The 18,019-nt window shown below is 44.1% G+C and overlaps 1 protein-coding gene across 4 annotated transcripts in view; it reads right to left on the bottom strand.

The window, feature by feature from the left end:
- Positions 1–18,019, bottom strand: part of ST6GAL2 (ST6 beta-galactosamide alpha-2,6-sialyltranferase 2) — a 177,540-nt gene that overhangs the window by 16,952 nt on the left and 142,569 nt on the right. For all 4 annotated transcript variants that reach the window (XM_014956703.1, XM_014956704.1, XM_014956702.1 and 1 more), the window contains exons 2-3: positions 6,203–7,205; positions 1,862–1,959 (exon numbers count right to left, since the gene is read on the bottom strand). In XM_014956703.1, coding sequence (XP_014812189.1) covers positions 1,862–1,959; positions 6,203–7,148 — 1,044 coding nt within the window. In that variant the 5' untranslated portion in view covers positions 7,149–7,205. The remainder of the gene's footprint in view (positions 1–1,861; positions 1,960–6,202; positions 7,206–18,019) is intronic.

Here is an 18,019-nt window from a genome sequence, read left to right as displayed (position 1 = left end):
AGAGAACAAGAGGGAAGGAGAGGGCCACAGCAGCCTTTTCGGCAAATGAATGCAGGAATTTCCAACAGCGAGGAGGGAAGGAGGGTCAGTAACCTGTATGAGTTTTCAGTATTTTCAGTACTGGTAGGGAAAGGAACGTCTATCAAGTGGGCTGCGCAGATTTCTCTCCCTGGGAGGGGAAGGCCAGTTTCTCAACAGGTGGCCAGAGCATCATGGGTGGCTTCTGATCTCTTTGAAGGAGAAGAAATGTGGTGAGAATATGTTTCTGAGGACACTGCGTGAGCTGACCTCACCTGAATTTTAGCCATGTCCTGTGTTTTCTCGAGAGGCCTTGTGGAGGGCAAGCAATGTACAACGCAGCAGAGAAGACCATGGGACCCTCCATTACCACCCTGGCAGAGTACACTGCAGCAGCTCTGGGAGCCAGGAGGACCCCAGCCTGCTGCGAGCAGCAGAGAGCAGCTAATTTACCTGTTTAGTCCCTCTGAATTCACTGGGGAGTTAATAAAGCTCAGATCAGTCCCTGGAGGCATTCCTTTCTTCTCCCATGGGGAGCCTTGTGACACTAGTCAACTAAATAAAGTTTCTAAACCCTCTTCCTTGCCCGGCACAGGAGTTCAGGCACGGTCAGAAACCAGGATGTTTGGGGTAACAGTAAAAAACAAGAAAGTTCCCCCCCCCAAAAAAAGAGAAGAATAAAAAGAGATTAAAAAAGAGAAGTAAAATAAATGACATGAAGATCTATGTTCTCTGATACCTTGATTTCAGCACTAAATCCAGAGTAAGATATTTCTGCATTCTTCCCCTGAGCAAGAGAAAGGGGGCCTATTTGACCCAGATCACATGAAGAATCTAGTCTGTCCTACAGCCTCCCAAAGAGCTACAAAACGAGTGTGAAGGGAATGACGGTGAACAGTCCTCTCTGCATTGACAAAGAACATGAACTTATACACACAGAAAAGAGACCCACAGAGGATGAACGCTCCATGGGCAGTCACTCAAAGAAGAGGTAGGAAAAATGGATTCATAAGAATAAGAATTTTGCTCTCATTCAGCAAGAATAAGTATGTAGAGAGCATGCTAGATAGCCAATCATACTACTGCTGTTGACTAACCATTTCAATATGTCATAAAATTTCACAGTAATTCAACAGTTGCTTTTTGGCTCCATTTCATAAAGAGGAAAGAGGCCTGGTGTGCCCAAGACCAGAGCTCAGGGTTTTTTTTTTCAAAATTGAAAAACTACTCTTAACCATAAGGTGTCACTATAGCTCAATGCACAATTATTTGTTGACACCCACGTGCGGAAAATCCCATTTTCTGTTTCCATTCAGATGCACAAGCTCACCTTACAAGTATTATCCAGTGTACATTAAAGTTTTTTATTAGTTCATTCCAAATTTTTCAAGAATTATAACTTGCCTAAAGTTATGTATTAAGACAACTCAGTACCCGCTTCTTTCGCCTTCCAGCGAGGAAATAATTGGGGAACTGGAGAATATAAGAAAAGAGCTTTGGGATCCCCACAGCCTGGATTTTGTGAAGATCCCGGAGGCAGTGTGGTGAAGGTCTTCTGTACAGACAGCTCTGGCATCCTGCAGAGCCTTTACAGATGTAGGACACATGAGAAACCTTACAAACCAATTCTTTGAAACAAGGATATCAAGTGACTACTGCAATCACTCTACGCTGACAGCAGGGTGAACATCCCTGTAAGGGAGAACTTTTACCTGCTCTACACCATGACTGATATATCACTAGCTGTTTCCCAGATTACCCAACTCTGTCTCAGGAGTTATTAATTTAATGTCATATTGTACAGAAATGACATTGACTTGAATGCACAAAAGGAAGATCTTACCTGAGAGTTAATGATCCGCATGGTTGTTTTATTTCCAACATCTTTTTCATAGCCGCGTGTTGGAGCAGAATTAAATCTTAGAACGGCATCATGAGAATCTAGAGGCATAAATGAAGAAGTAAATTGTTTTTCTTAATAATATAGAACAGTAAAATAAATATATCATCTAAACTAATGTAAAACTGACAGATTTCTCCTAATCTTGATATTCTAAGGACAATAAATATTCTACTGTGCACAAACAAAAATCCTCTTGCATCTGCCATATGTTATTAACATTACTAAAATCCACCAGAAAAAAGTTCAGAACCATCTATTAATTTAGCTTGCAATGCTTAAATGTTTCTCTTAATTGGATAAACTTAGTGTGGGAAGGTTATTAGTACACCCAGTACATACAATTGCTCGCTATTTCTATTGCAAAATTTACAAAGAATTACTCCATGCAAAAGCACGTTAATTACACATTTGAATGAATAACAATGCTCAACTGTAAGCTTGTGCTTCACAGTATTTTATAATACCTGAAAATCTCAGACTACCTCAAACCTATTAGTCATACCGTGTACTTATTTTCTCAAGGTCAGTACAAGTCTTAAAGAGCCTCTGTAGGGAATTCGGCCCACAAACCTGCTTGCACACAGAAACCTGAGGAACCCTTGGTGGCAAAGATCTAACAGAGCTGAACTGTCAAAGTTTCCCCATGAGCTGTTGACCTCGGAGTCATGCAGAATAGAAAGCAGCTATAGGTCAAGTATGGGTCAAGGGCAGACACTCCGTGCAGGCCTCCACTGGATAAAAGATAGTCACCCTCCCAGTGCTTCTGTTAAGGGGATTTCAAAGCCCAAAAGGTGTGAGGGAGAGTAAAACATTATATTCATTGTCCAGAACCACAGTCTCTGTCAATATCCCCCTATTTGGTATACTTTTGCCCCTTCTATTGACGGAAGCAGAGAATGTGATCAGGCCAAAAAGGGCATATAATGCCTTAACCCACAGGTAATTTATACAGCTGTTTATCTATAGTCACTTAAAATGCAGAGGACTCAGAAGTTTCCAAAGATAACCAACAGGCTCCAATGGAGTTCAGGCCTGACCCTATCGAACTGGGATCTTTCGCCTTTTCACACCTTAACTTCAGACTTGTGCGACATGAAGCCATCAGTCCAATCTCAGCCACACTTGCTTGCTTTAACATGTCTGAAAAGACAGCTTTTGCCACATGTCTACCAAGACCAACTCAGAACCTAAGAAGGAGTGGAGGCTTTTTCTATGTCCCTATGCAGGGACAATCCTAGCCTCAACACCTAGCCTTCATCTGCCTAAACATAAGCACCTTGATTGCATAGGAGTTAGAGGACATGACGTCAATAGAAGCTGGAGGTACTCCGCATTTTTGGAGAAGGAAAAGAAAAACAAAGGTCCTTTTTGAAACCTGCTTATGAATTTAAGAATGTAAATTTGGACTTGTTTTTGACAACCTTTTGACGATCTGTTGACTGAGAACTGGGAATCGGGTTGGGAAATGGGAATTTTATGGTTCTTGAGAGACAGTGTGCTGTATCTCATTTCCAACATTACTCATGCTGGTTCTTCCTATCAAGAGCAAACACCTTTCCTTCACCATAAAATATATGATCAGGACACAGCCTAACACTGATAACAGCTGGTTTTAAGCCAACTGATTTTAATCTTAGTATTTGGAGAGAACAATTTTAAAGACGTAAGTTTGGGGTTTGATTGCAGATCCCTTCCTGATGATGCCAAAATAACTGGGTCTCCCATTAAGCAGCATGATCACAATGGGTGTGTTTGCTGCACTGGCACACTATTTCCATACCTAATTTTATTCAAAAACAATCTGAGGGGTGGAAGGGAGATGGGCAAAAGGCAGAACAGAAATTAACATTTCTGTCTGCGTTTCTAATAGGAGCACAGAAGAGGGAGCTAAAGGCCTGTGAAGAGAAAGGTCCTCTGCTGCTGCTCTCTTAAAGCCTCTTTTTCTTTCAGGAGGATAAATAGTAAAAGCCTTTTGCCTGCAGCAACTTCCTCAACCAAGGCTGTACAGCCCATGGCTGAAAAACTAGAACTCATATATGGGGGATTTTTCCCCACTCCCTAATGATGCTGACTTTGCCGTGCCTCAGTGGATATGGAGGAGACCAGCCCGGGTGCCAGGCTAACTCCATACAGCAGCACCACTGGCCACCCAAGATGCCTCCAAACGGGCAGGTTTGCTTGCATTTTCAACCAAGAGCTGGTAGCCCTGGTGACAACTTCGGGAGAGGACAGCCTTCTCTTAGACCTGTGCATGCACAAAGAAGAAGGGCATCTTGAGCAGTCTGATCTTTCTCTTCCTGGTCAGACTCTTTACACGTTTCCAAAGATTAGAGGGGAGGTGGAAAGGCATGGCCAAGAGCTGGGCTGTAACACATCCTATCCGGACTCTGTAGGGGAAGCATAACTTCTTCCCCGTGGGACAAACAGATGCTGGAGCATCCATTTTCCATTTTAAGTGGGAAATGCTGGCATGATATCTCCAGTATATCGGCATTTCCCAGGAGCTGAACTGTCCACTATGACCCATCCGTTTGCACCAGCCCCTTCTGGGATGGCTGTAAGAAGTCAGTCGCCCCCCGTCCCCAGTTCTGGGCCAAATTCTCTTATCACTCACAAGTATTTGAAGACACATTTTGAAAACTTCTGTGACTCTGCTATCCCACACACTTGCCTGTACAACAGGTAGGAGGAGATCTGAAACTTCAGTGCAGGCCTTACCAAACACCCAGCACCTCCTTCCTTTAGACCTCAGACCACAATTTCCCAATTAAATAAAAAACTCTTCCTCAGACAATAGCATGAGCTTTCTGTGCCCAAGGTGTTCCTGAGAGAATGGGTACACATAGGAACATATGGCCCCCAGGCACCATGTCAAGCACCAAAGTCCACACCTCAGCTGCACCTGAATATGTCATGATGCACGCTGTAATATATAAATATAAAAGTATGTCACAGTGTGCTATGGATTCTCTAGTACAGCACTAATCTGTACCAGTGTAAATTGGGGGTACAGGGGACACTGACAGAAGATTGTGTTTCAGCCAAGGATTACACGTTGGAGAAGAGAGGAACCGTTTAGCTATTTCACCCTAAAGATTTCTAAATCAGTGGGGCTTCCTGTGAAACTGGGGGTTACCCTGATGTGATTTTAGCTGCAGGCTGGCTGGGCACCTATGCTGTGCTGGAAGCCCATTAGCGCAGTTTGATAATGATAGCAGCTTTAATATATTCCAGAGATTTAAAGGAAACCCATCCGTGTCAAAGAGATGATACAGTGCAATGAAGCAGGTACTGGGATGTGAAGTCCTGGAAGATGGGAGGATTAATGAGTGCATATCAAAAGGTTTTTATAGAGAGCTGAAAGAGATAACTCTTCTTGCTCCAGAAGCAAGTCTGAGACATACATTTCATCCTTCTTTCATAGCTCTTAGCATACTGCACATGTACTACTAAAATGAAGAACTACTGAGATATTAAAATGAGTAGTAATACATATTTTTGGAAAAAAAAATAAATCCAAAAAACCTGACCTGGATTAGTTATATGGCTCCACAATCTTCTTCTGAACAACTACCACAAAACTCCCACCTTTAAGTGGGGAATTGTGTGTAACATTGACAGCTCAGAACATCTGTAACCTCACTGACTCAGTGCAGCAATGGAAAAATGAATGGGAGGAGATACTTCAACTCATTTAAATTCACTCTTGGAAAAGAGGTCAGGGAACCTGACCTCAGCACATGGAGCTGCTCCAGGGTCTGAATTCTGTATGTCTGTGAACTCAAAACATGCAAAAGATGAAGAGGATGCTCTACTGCTTCTTGGCATGGAGACAAAGTTCAGTCTGGCATAGTAACACCACAAGCAGTTTCTCTATGAGCCACCACGAAATATAGACAGGTACAGTACAGCTTTGCAGAATAAAACCTGAGTGTGGCTCTAATCTGCTGAAGAAATAAACGTATGTTGCAGCAAAATGTCAAATATAGCAGATGTGATAAAACCAGTGCCTCCTTTATACTACAAGCTGTAATATGATAAGAAGGCATCATTGTTTTCTTTAAGTCAAATTATGACTTCAGGCCTGATGTTCCTTTCAGTTATATTGTCCTGAAAGGGAACAGCTTCACTGAAGTCCGTAAGCTCACACTCACATAACGCTGGTGAGAGAGAACAACCAGCTTTACAGACCTGTGCTTGACAAGAATGAACCTTTTGAAAGACAGACATGAATACACACATGTACATATATATGCACATGAACAGATGCATTTCACCCACCTATTTCATCCCCCAGAGAGGAGTTCAGTATTGCACCAGCAGACATAACTACGGCACAGCTCCCAAAACCATGTGTATACAATTTGCCCAGTGGAATCTGGGGAACGTGCTTTTCCCATCCAAGAGCAGAGAAGGGAGCCTCCTTGCCATCTATTGTTTTCACATTCACCCTTTCTTTTAGCTCGCAGAATAGCTGGTCTCCTGTCAACTTGGAGTTTCGTTTCCCCTTGAACCGCACCCCATGCTTATTGGTGCTCAAATAATCTTTCATCGCCTTCTGCAGTCGAGGGTTTAGCATCTTGGAAGAGACATCCCCTTTCCAAAGCTTGTAAAGAAAGGATTTCGACATTGTGGGATATAACCCATCCCAGTCATCAGATTCGTCAAGCAGCTGGCTTCTCCTGTGCTTTATGCTCCTCCTCCTCATTCTTCTCTGATGGCTCCAGTTGTTCTGTAAAATATTTACTTTTGGATTATCCTCATCAGCTGAGATGAATTTTGCTACCTCTTGTAGGTGGTTGTGTGGCCGAGGCTGACCAGCAGCAAATAAATAATCGTCATTCACTTGGTAGAAAGTACTTTTTGATTTTCTTCCTATCTGGGATGGAAAAAATTCATCTTCATTCCTAAAGGCATCTTCCAAATCAGTCCATTTCTTAATACTTCCAGTCCCCGACTTAAATGTACCTAAGAGATCTTCATTAAGAAGTACCTCATTCCCATTGATGGTTTCAGAGAATGATGGATCATGTATGGCTCCCATGATGACCCTCTGCTTGCCCTGAAGGGGCAGAAGCCTCTTAGTTTCAATGTAAGAAAAGGAACTGGGAACCGGTTCAGCAGTGTTGCTATCTGTAAAATAGATGAATATCACCAGAAAAAGCAGACCCCATGCAAAGATCCCAAACAGCATGAGTTGTTTCCATTGCTTCAAGTTAGGTTTCATGGCAATGCCTTTACCAGCTCCTCTGTGCCTTGAAGTGTTGGTGAAGGAAAATGACACCTGGAAAGAACATCAAATATTAATCAAGAAAGGCTCTAAAAATAGATGCAATTCAGAAATATCTTAACACGCTTTGATAGAAGGCGCAGAATTAATCTCCAAGCTGTAGCACGGAGGACTCAGAAGCAGAAACAAACTCCAGAGCCTGCAGACACTGTAGGAGTGACACGCTTTGGCTGTAACCACACAGTGACAGCTGCTAGCTACAAAAGAAGCTGGTGGCCAGTTTCTACAGTAACACTGGATCCTGCCTTCAGGGAGATCATGTGCCCGCCTGCTTCTGCTATACAGAGTGTAGCATTAAGAGAGCAAAAGCAAAACCCGTGCCCGGCTGTGTGCACAGTGGGGACAACATCAGCTGTCTTCTCTTTTGCCACTGCAAGTCCTTACACAGTGGGACTCCAAGCAAGCCTGTCCCCAAAGGGACCAGGCAGGGAGCACAAACTCTCAGCTCGACAGCCCTCCTCTGCCCCCAGCCCTGAAAAGGCAGTGCTCTGTGGATATCGAGGGGAAGCAGGGAATAACATCACACTGGTGGGTTGGAGGGGAGCCTTTTCGTTTCCTCAGCTGGTATGAACTGGCACAGCATCAGTGGGCCACATCCTAGGAAGAAATTCTAACCTGTGAGGCTGGTGAAACACTGGAACAGGTTGCCCAGAGAAGTTGTGGACGCCCCATCCCTGGAAGTGTTCAAGACCAGGCTGGATGGGGCTTTGAGCAACCTGCTCCAGTGGGAGGTGTCCCTGCCCATGGCAGGGGGGTTGGAACTAGATGATCCTTGAGGTCCCTTCCAACCCTAACCATTCTATGAGTCTGTGATTTGCTGGGGAGTGCAGCCCAGGATCAGACCCAAATAAGAAAGTGACTGTTGTACCTCTGCTACGGATGCTGCACGCACACTGAAGGAGTTCTGCACGTCGAGGTGTGAGGGGTTTGCATTTTCCAAAAAGGGGGATGGATGGCACAACTAACTAAATACATGCCTTTAGGACAATGCTAGAGATGTACATAAAGGGGGTGGATTGGCAATGTCAGACCTAGACTTGGAAATCTGTGCTCTACTAATACCTGGGGATTTTGGACAGCTTGTGTGTTATTGGAGGGATGCATGGTCCAAAATGAAATAAAGTCTGACTGAGGGGGCTGTGTTCCAAGGAAAATACACTAACACATTATCAGACCATCACGCACACTATGCCCTTACACGAACTCACTTGCTTAACCCAGTGGTGTGGGCACTGCTGGTAAAGCTGGCTAAAGAAAGCCTGGTCATACCTCATATCCCTTATCATTCACCTTCCTGAATCACAGTTTTCGTGAGCCTCAGTTGCTACACTGCAGTGGAACTCGGTGTACCACTTAGTGACAGATCACTTACCTGATCTGGATTAAAAATAAACCCCTTCTTCTGGAGTTTTGTTTCTAACCCCATTTGTTTCAATGACTGCTTAATGGTGGGACTTAAGAGCCACTTGTACCAGCTGCGAGCAGAAAAGGGAAAAAAAGAGTGGGGGCAGGCTTGGGTTTCATTAACAGCTTGCGCCCCAGGAGCCACCATCTCATCACACCGCATCCAAACACCACACACGGCTTACACACCGCTGATAACACACTGCTTGCTCATACCTGACCCCCACGAGGGACCAAAACCACAGTCACCAGATGCTATCCCCTTTCTGCAAGCTGCTAAAATACATCAACGCTGAGCGCAAAGTTTAGGCCAAAGCTGTAACTAAGGCTGTGTTTTCACATCAAAAAGAAAACAGCAGTAAGAGTGGTGTACCTCGTTCCTGCACTGTGCCTCCGCTACTGCCAACACCCCCCTGTGTACAGAGCCGGCACATTACAAACTGGACCAGTAAACTGATACAGCAGGGGGTTAGTGTGTTGAAATATATGTTAGAGAGGGTTTTTTTTTTTTGCTTTAACTGGGTCAGCTCTTTTATCCACTTCAGCGTGGTCACACATCCAGTTGTTTCAGCACAAACGAGGAGAGATTGCCTACCACAAGGCAGAGGCGAGAACAGACCGCAGGTGGTATTAGCTGGGATACTTCGGGCTAGCATTTCTGCTGACCTCCTGGGAACGTGAGGCCACAGCATTGCATTTCCAAACACAGCCTATTTTAATGACCTAGGCAAAGCCTAGAACATTAAAAACAGCAAGCTGACTTTGGGAGTCAAGGCAGTGTCCAAACAGAGCGAGAGGATTCATGTCACACTTGGATGACCAAATTTCATTGCAAACACATTCCATTTCTAATACACTGAAAAAAAAATAATATTCATGAGCGAGATAACCCTGTGCTCCACACACGTTTCCATGTGGTTTCTGTGAGCCAAGCCAAAAAAAAAGCTATTACTCCAACTGACCCATTTCCTACTTGCTCTCTGCTGCTGCTGCTGTTGCAAGATTGCTCTCTGTAGCACCTCGACGCTCCCCCCAGCCCCTTCCCATTTTAAATCACTACAGGAGATGTCCTGTGAGAGTCGACTGACAGTATATGACTGTTGTGCAACTTAGGTTTGCCCTGAAGTTACTGCAACGTGCGTTCAGTGTTCAGATGGTTTGCATTTTTAAATCAGCATTCTTCACCCATCTGAACTGCTTTCATCCCTTTTTATCATTTTCCCTGCTGTGTTTCCCCAGCACTTTTCAACACGTGGCTTCCAAACCACTGTGTAAGTTAGACTCTGCTCAGTCAGATGTTTCTCCTGCTGAATATACACTTCTTACAGGATCCGCAAAGGAAGCATCTTGCAGAATCTTTTTAACAGACAAGCTTGCAGGAAGTCGAAGCTATAAAGGAAGAGGTCACTACCATGCTCCACTGAGTCACGTAACAAGTCCAAACACGATTTAAACATAATCCATAGCAAAAATCTCACTTTTTTTTCTCAATTTTTCCAAGTTTTGTTGATCTTATAACCAGAAGTTGGTAAGAAATAAAAAGGGTTTACTCGAAATTCAGGTGTGAGACTATGAAAGCTTCTAATTGTGATTGCATGTGCTTGGTGCAGCAGACTGCCTCAGCATGAAGAATTAGCCTGGACTCCTAAACTTGATAATCAGGTTACAATCTGAAAAAAGAATGAGTTGCATTATTAATTATTTTTAAATCAAAGCGAATGAATTTTTCCCCCCCTAACACTTGCAATGTCATAAAAGCACACTCGCCTTGGTCAGTGTGCACACTTGAGCACGCTCACGATTACCTTTTCCATGCAGCAAAAAAATGAACGGTGTAAAACAAAAAATCTGCACGCAGCAGTATATTTGTCAACACTGCAAGCAAAAGGAGAGGCACCAGTGAGAATAAATCCGAAAACTTTACACATTAACTACTGCAGAAGCTTATCTACAATCCCTTGTTGCAAGTGGGGCCTCAGAAAGGATACTCAAATCTCTTGAAGACCGGAGCTATGCAGGCAAATCTCTGCACTGCTTTAATGTTTTTTGCTCACAAGAAAAGCCTTGTCCTCCAGCTGCACAGCTGAGCTGGAAGCAAATTCAAGGTCATTACTGTATTAGTTGCAAGAGGACCCCTACAACCTCACAGGATCTTGAAGGCTGTGTGTGGAAAGCTGCAGTAAGGCCAGAGAAATACTGGTTTATCTTATCTCCCTTTGCACCAAACATGCAGTCTTCTCCCCCGCAGCCCCTGCAGCTTCTCACACCTCACAGTCCCCGGCTTTGGGAATGTCTGGGAGGAGAGGGCAGCCCCTCCGCAGCCTTCCCACCCCCCCGCTGGCAGCAGACCCCTCCGCTGCTCACTGGGGAATCTCCCTTGGTACCACCTGGGGATGTGCTTGGGCTCATGCCCTGGGTTCCTGAAGGAAGCACAACTCAATTGTGAAGAAAAAAACATTTGTGTAGAAAACCAGAAATTATGATCGTAATGAATTACACTGGCTAAATAAAGAAAAACAGGCCGTTTCATAGATGTAATTAGTGAAGTCCACTGGATGCTTCAGGAGGAAACTTCTCTCTCATCTGTGCTCATCACAAAGCTTTCAAGCTGCCAAAGCAATTCTACCCAAATTTTAAAAATTTCATTAACGTTGTTTATTGTCTTCAACTTCACCACCCCTGCTGTAACAATCCTCCCTACTTACAAACAATAAGACTGCTGAAGTCAAAGTTCCAGCCAGGGAGGACCAGAGGAATAAGTCTGCATCTGGGGAAAGCCTCCAAGACTTAACCCAACCAAGGTTTCTGTTCAGGAGAACTAACAAAGCTTGTTTGCCCCCAGTAGCTGATGATCTCATTTTGCTACATATCTCCTATCTGATGGGCTTTTCCAGTCATTAACTGATTTAAGCTCTAAGTACCATATGGAGAGTCTGGGCTTTCTTCTTACCCAGCCAGGTTATTTGCATGAAAGCCATGGAAAGCATCAGGCAAGGTACAAACCAGTGAAGTGGGCAGAAAGGGGAGACATTTATTTGCTTAACAGAAGTAATAGCAGCAGCTACGAAAAAGAAAGGCAAACCCCAAGAGTATCTTCGAAGTATCCCAGGAAATAAAGCCAATTCCCCAGTGGAAGCTGAAGGCCGATATTCCAAAAGCAGCACCCGTTTATGGGAAATTTCATTTCGCTACGCTAAGATGCAAGAAACCAAAGTCTTCCCCCTCCCCTTCTATAGCCCATTGTTTTGCAACAAGGAGCACTTTTAATTTTTCTGAAGTAGGCCTCCTGACTATTTCTTAAATGAGAAGAGATGGATGAGGGAGATTTTTTTTTTATTCCTTTGAAACATTCCTCCCTTTCAACACTGTCTATTGTTAAATTAATTTGTACAGACCCCAGCAGCTCAGAGGTCAGGATGGTTCAAGTTGATGTTCTAAGCTGTGCACTGTTATGTTAAATAGGGTTTTTCTTGGCTGCAGCTTTGCAGCGAGAAGGTCACCTCGGGGTTATTTGGGGTAGCAAATGTTAGCTGTGGGCAACCATTCCCAAAGGGCTGGGAATCAGACCAGGGTTTATTTGATGGAAAGCTTAGGGGGCCTGAACAGATAGCAAACGCTCCTTTAGTTTGCTTCATCTCTTAGTCAGCTAATTCCAGGGTATTAAGAAACCTCTGGCATAGGGCAAGACAGCTGGAGGCTGCATTTCCAGGGTGGGGAAACACACTCGTCCTCTCATGTGGGAAGTGCCAAATTGGTTTTAGTATTATCACATCATTTCTGCGGCGCGAGCCATACAGTAGGCAGCAACAGACAGGCAAGCCTGTGGGGAGTGGTGACTGCCAAAAGATGTATATTAGTCTGCTGATGGCCTGGGCACTTGTCTTATTGGTTGTGATTAAGCCTCCTAATTAATGAATCTCTTTTGGACAACTTCCTTGTTAGTCCCAATAAATCTGGCTCCTTCCTTCAACGTTATTTTCAGAGGAGTCAAGCTGCATTTGGTATTATTTGCGGCAACATAAGAGAATGCCTTTTGAAACAAAGAAGAAATATCCAAACAACTCAGAAGCAGGATTTTTTAATATTTTTTTTTTTTCAATATTGCCTTTTTAACCTACATTTAGGCATCTTCTTAGGGAAGATTCCTTGGGAGGTATGCAGACGATGGTATTGCTGATCCGATCAGCATTGAACAAGTGATCACTGATCACTTGTTCAATGTGAGGCAAGCATCCCAAGCCAGGGCATTTGGAAAGCGGACTCTCAGGTTCTTTACTTCTGGGGATGCAGGCAGGCAACATGCCTGCTCTCAGGTTCCCTGATAAAACCTAGGATTTCAAGTTAAAGGGGGTGGAGTTGGAATAGCTTTTTAAAAATTATTTTATATTTTTACTAATGACCCATTTCCAGGAGCTTAGGCTGGAAGAAAATTACCAAATATAGTGAGACTTGCAGTAAAACTCACTCGAGCTGGCAACCCAGCAGCTGGAGAAATGCTCAGTGGGGCTTCTGCCAAGGAACGTGTCCTAGATTATTCTGTAGGAGCATGGGGACTTAGATACATAAATCTGCAGGCTTTCGTGGGAGGTCAAAGCTATCTTCTATGCATCTTGATACCCACTCTCCACGCCCCATCATCAAGTGCAAGCTGCCTGGCATGGAAGCCAGCTATCACTTTCCTACAGCCCACAGAGCCGCCTGCACAGCCCGGGGACCACATACAGGTTACAAGAGTGTGGGCTGACAGGAGGGAAGTAAAAATAACCACACCAGCTCTTAGCCTTCACATGCAGATTCTCCCACGGCCAATGGAAATGTTCCTCACAGCATCAAGGGCCAGGGAAAAGCTGGCTTGGCAGCGACTGACTGCACCTCTCGGGTCAACCTCCACCCACCCAACTCGCAGCATCTTTTCTCACAAGCTACGACAGCGGCTCTCACTCTCATACACACGGAGATCCAACGCTCCCGCCAGAATTTCCTCCCAAACTTCAGGTCAGGGGAGACAACGGAACTTCTTTGTCTTTTAAAGAATGGTTACGAGCTGGCCACAGTCTTGCTACCGTAACTGAGGATTTCTATATAAATGCACTTCCTATCACTGCATGTGAAATTCAGCACAACTTCAGCGTAAATCACTTCCAGACTCTTCAATCAAAGCTACAAAGGGGAAGAAGCGTCACAGGGTTGTGCTGAAAATAAGCAATTTTCACAACATAACTCAACTCAGCCCCTACAGCCTCTCAAGGAGCCTCTCACATAGCCATGTACCACCTGCACTCAGCTTTACCTACTTCTGTCCCCTTTTTTTGCCATTTGTTCTTTCCACACCTTTGCTGTGCCTTGGCTCCCGTTCACACCAAGATGCAAAGGTTCAAGGCTGCTTCGAGTTGCAGCAAATGGCAGCAGTGCTTGGTTCCCCCATAGGACATGGGTGCAGAAACCACCACTGCGGCCACAGTTTCTACCATGACCAAACAAATAGTAGAGAAGCAGCTAAGGTATTATCTTTTCTGCCCTTGCAGAACAACCAGCTGGCTGTTTTGGACAGGTTTTGTCTTATTTCAGCTGCCACAGCGCTGCCTCTTGATCCAAGCACCGGGGAAAAAAAAAATAAACTCATATCTACATCAGTAGAAAACCACTGCAAATATGCAAAGAGAGTGCAAGTCACTTTTCCAAAGTGAAATTCAGAATGCCACTGGACAATCACAGAGGGATCCCGCTTTGTACAATCCCCATGCCAGCTGGCTACACTCTTCACACATCAGTAGCTCTTACTTGCACATCCTCTGTTTATGCATAACCACCTTACTGATGTTTTCACTTTTATTGCTGAGGTGAGGTCAATGAGGAGGAAGCCAGCACGCCAACACAGGGAGGAAGGCGCAAGGACCGGGGGAGGCTGGCAGGAGGCTGGGGCGGGCGGGAAGGAAGCCCAGCTGTGGAGCAGTGTGGAGGGCAGGAAGGCAGGGGAGGACAGCAGAAAGACTGAAGAGGAATCATGTCCGAAGAGCAAAACACCACCTGCCGGAGGCTGGGACATCTCAGCACCAAGGGGGTGAGAGCTGGAAGGAAAAACTTCCTCCCACCAGAACAATCACATCCTTCCCTCTGATCACCTCCTTCCATCCGGGAAAGCAGCGAGTGATCCCTGCTCCTGCTGAGGGCAGGGAGCATCCTACCCTGTATCTCCCAACCAGCTGATGGGAAAAAGGCCACCAGGCTTCAGACAAGGAAGGTCTGGATGAGCAGCAGGACCCACACTGTCTTCCCCCCTTCCTTCTGGGCAGCCCTTCCCAGGTCAATGAACTGCTGCTTCCCACCATCCCTCTGCCTGGAAAAGGGCACCCTGGGGGAGGCACCAATGGTGCTCCTCACAGGTGGAGCATGGCCCTTGCTCCCCCCCGACCCTGTGCACCAGAACACCCTCTGACCGAGTTTTGCAGTGGATTAGCATCCAAAATACCTGCACCTATTTTTCCCCTTTCTACCCTGTGAATGTCCCTTCACACCCCATGCAGAGATGCTCCAAACCACAGGCAGAGTTTGGTGCCTGAAGACCCACAGCGCAAGCAGGAATTACTGTGCATCTTAAGCACAGTCTGGCTTTTGTGGGACTGATCCTTCCCTGCCCACAGGAGAAGGTTTTAATCCCTTTCCCCCTCCAAAAGCGCAGTTTGGGAGCTGCCCATGCCTATGTTCTGATGTCATGTGTAATTGGACATGATGGCAGGAATCACTTAATGCCCCCAAAAGAGAGGGAGAGATACAGAGAAATGGATAGTCTACTCAGTGTCTAATAAAGCACAAGAAAAAAAATCCAGCCAACATACATAACTGTATTTGGTTCTCCTCCCTCTTTTTAAGGGACAGCTTTTGATATCGTACTTGCAAAAACACATAATTCAAAAAAGGAAGGAAGTGCTTTGAGGGTTTTTTATTTAAAGCTTGACAGGATAAACGAATCACAGTCTCATTAAATCACACAAATCTCAGGCTGCACACAAGACTAAACCATGAGAAATAGGACGTTACAAATCCTCATGCAGTTCTACACTTCCAGCACAACAGCTCATTTTATTTCTGCTCTTGGCAAGGTTAGAATAAAAGGCTTCTTTTCTTTGCTCCATAAATGTTTTTAGATGCTATATTACTTGAACTTAACACAGCAGTAATTGCACTGAAAAAGGGCAATCTGAATTGCTTCCTGAAAGAAGGAAACGTTTATACTAACACACGCAGGAACAGAGCGCGCAGTTACAAAAGGTCTGTTTCAATCCTATCACAAAAAACTTGACCAAACGCACAAATTCTTCCAGGCAGAAATGGTTGGAGAATTTTGATTTTCCACTCTAAAGCAACAATGTTTCTGAGATTCACTGATTATCATTATCTCATTATATACGTAAATTTTACATCCACAGAGTATGTTTCTACTGTATGTTTCAATAAAGCAATTCCTATAGGCACTTTGTTTTGCTCTTCTTTTTATTACTAACTTTTTTATTAGACTCTAGTTTGTCTTTTTACATTTGTTCCAGAAAGCAAGCAAGCCCTTGTTTTAAAACTCTAAAAAAGAACAATAGTAAATAAATTGTTCCCTATTTCTTAGCTCTATCTCAGTGCCAATTCTTATTTTTTATGTTAGAACGTAATTTTAAGAGAGCATTTAGAAAATTATCATTGTTAATGTCTCATTTCTATATACTCATATACATACATACAAAAAACATGCCTTCTATAGGCTTATTTGCTCTAGGCTAAAAGCTTGAATGAAAAGTTTCACCCTTGGAGAATGCCTGCCAAACTGAAGGATGAAGTCAGTTTAGCCCTTGTTACATTACAAATACAATCCAGAACTGAAGTTTCCTGGACTGGAACAATTTTTTCCCCCTTTTTTGTATATTTTAATACTTAACATGACTATGCTGATGATAAGCCAACCTACACTAGCTGGGCTGTTTTGTTTGGCTCCATAAAGCAAAATAAAGTGGTATTAGTATTTAAGTTCTTTTTTTTAGTGTTTCTTTTTCTCCTCCATTCTGGCACCGTTTTATGCATGGCTCAGGGCAATATTAGTTTAAACTATGACTAGATCAACAGAAACCTCTTCTGTGGGGGATACAGCTGTTTGTAACCTGACACAAAGCACTGGAACCTGAACCCTACCTGTCTGGAAATTTTGCAGAGAAACAGGATCTCTAAGAACTACTGTCATGAAAACAGTATGAGGAACAGTGACAATTAAATCAAGGTTGTTGGTTGGATTCTTCATAGCTTTCTCCTTCGTGCAGCCATTACTGCCCATGTGCAGCACACAAGAACTCCTCTCTCCCAGTGCTGGCCATTCACTCCCTACAAGTACAAATGACTTTACAAGGTGGAAGAAAAAAAGTTAGGGTCTCTGAAAGCTCTGACACAATTAAATCAGTAAGAAAATGAGGTAAGTGAGAGGCAAGAGAGAGTTGGGTAGTTTGCAAGATTATTTGCATGAGTTGTTTTTGTTATAAAAGTTGAAATCATGGGATAAGATTCTGAGCCTGTTCTTAATGGATACAACTGTGAAATTACCATTTGATGCTAATTTTTACCACCATAACAGACAAGGGAATCTAAAACATTGAATTTTGAGATCTACAGGCTACTACAGACAAATCTGTGAAAGAGTAAATGCTTTTCTTATTAAGACACTTGGCAGAGGTTGTTGCCATGCCTTTACCTCTAGAGGGAAGTCTCCATTTGAAGTCTTTGAAGTCTGAAGCTGATCAGTATAAATGTAATAGACTCCCTTCCTTCCATTCTTCAACAGGTGGGATTCTCAAATTTTAATTAAAATATTTGTTAGTATTTCAAATGCTGACTATGTCTTTTTTGTTTCCAGCCAACAGGCAGGCCTTTGAAATATCACTGATTTCATTAAAAAGCTCTCCTTCTAAGACTGCTGTTAAGTAGGCAAGACATGCAAACCCCTGCCTATCTTCTGCACTCTCTGTTTAGAAGATGCAGATGAAGTACATCCTCTTGCCCGTCACAGAGCGTAGCCATCCTCTCAGCAAGATGTCAGACATGCCTGAAATTCTCTTTCTCCCTCTTCTCCCTTGCTGTACAGCACCAGGCTCCCTCCTGGCTGTGGTAAGAAGTAGCTGGGGTCTGCTCACGCTCCCCTAGCACAGAGCCTCTTCTGAGCCAGCCCTTACTTCGCTTCAGGTTCATGGCCTTCCCAGAAAACATGAGTCTTCTCTCATCACGCCACCATCTGCCATTTCGGAAGGCTATCGGCAATGCTTGCCCCAACCATATGGAGAATCAGGAAAGAAGTTTGCGAGGACAGAGGTAAACTTTTATGTGGTTTTGCCCCTTATTGCCTAGCATAATGCAGCCCCGATCCGTGTCTGCAGCTT

This window comes from Calidris pugnax, unplaced genomic scaffold, assembly GCF_001431845.1.
Source record: "Calidris pugnax isolate Ruff unplaced genomic scaffold, ASM143184v1 scaffold318, whole genome shotgun sequence".
Taxonomy (NCBI): domain Eukaryota; kingdom Metazoa; phylum Chordata; class Aves; order Charadriiformes; family Scolopacidae; genus Calidris; species Calidris pugnax.
Note: the sequence above shows the minus strand (reverse complement) of the source record. Positions and strands in the feature narration are given on the sequence as shown.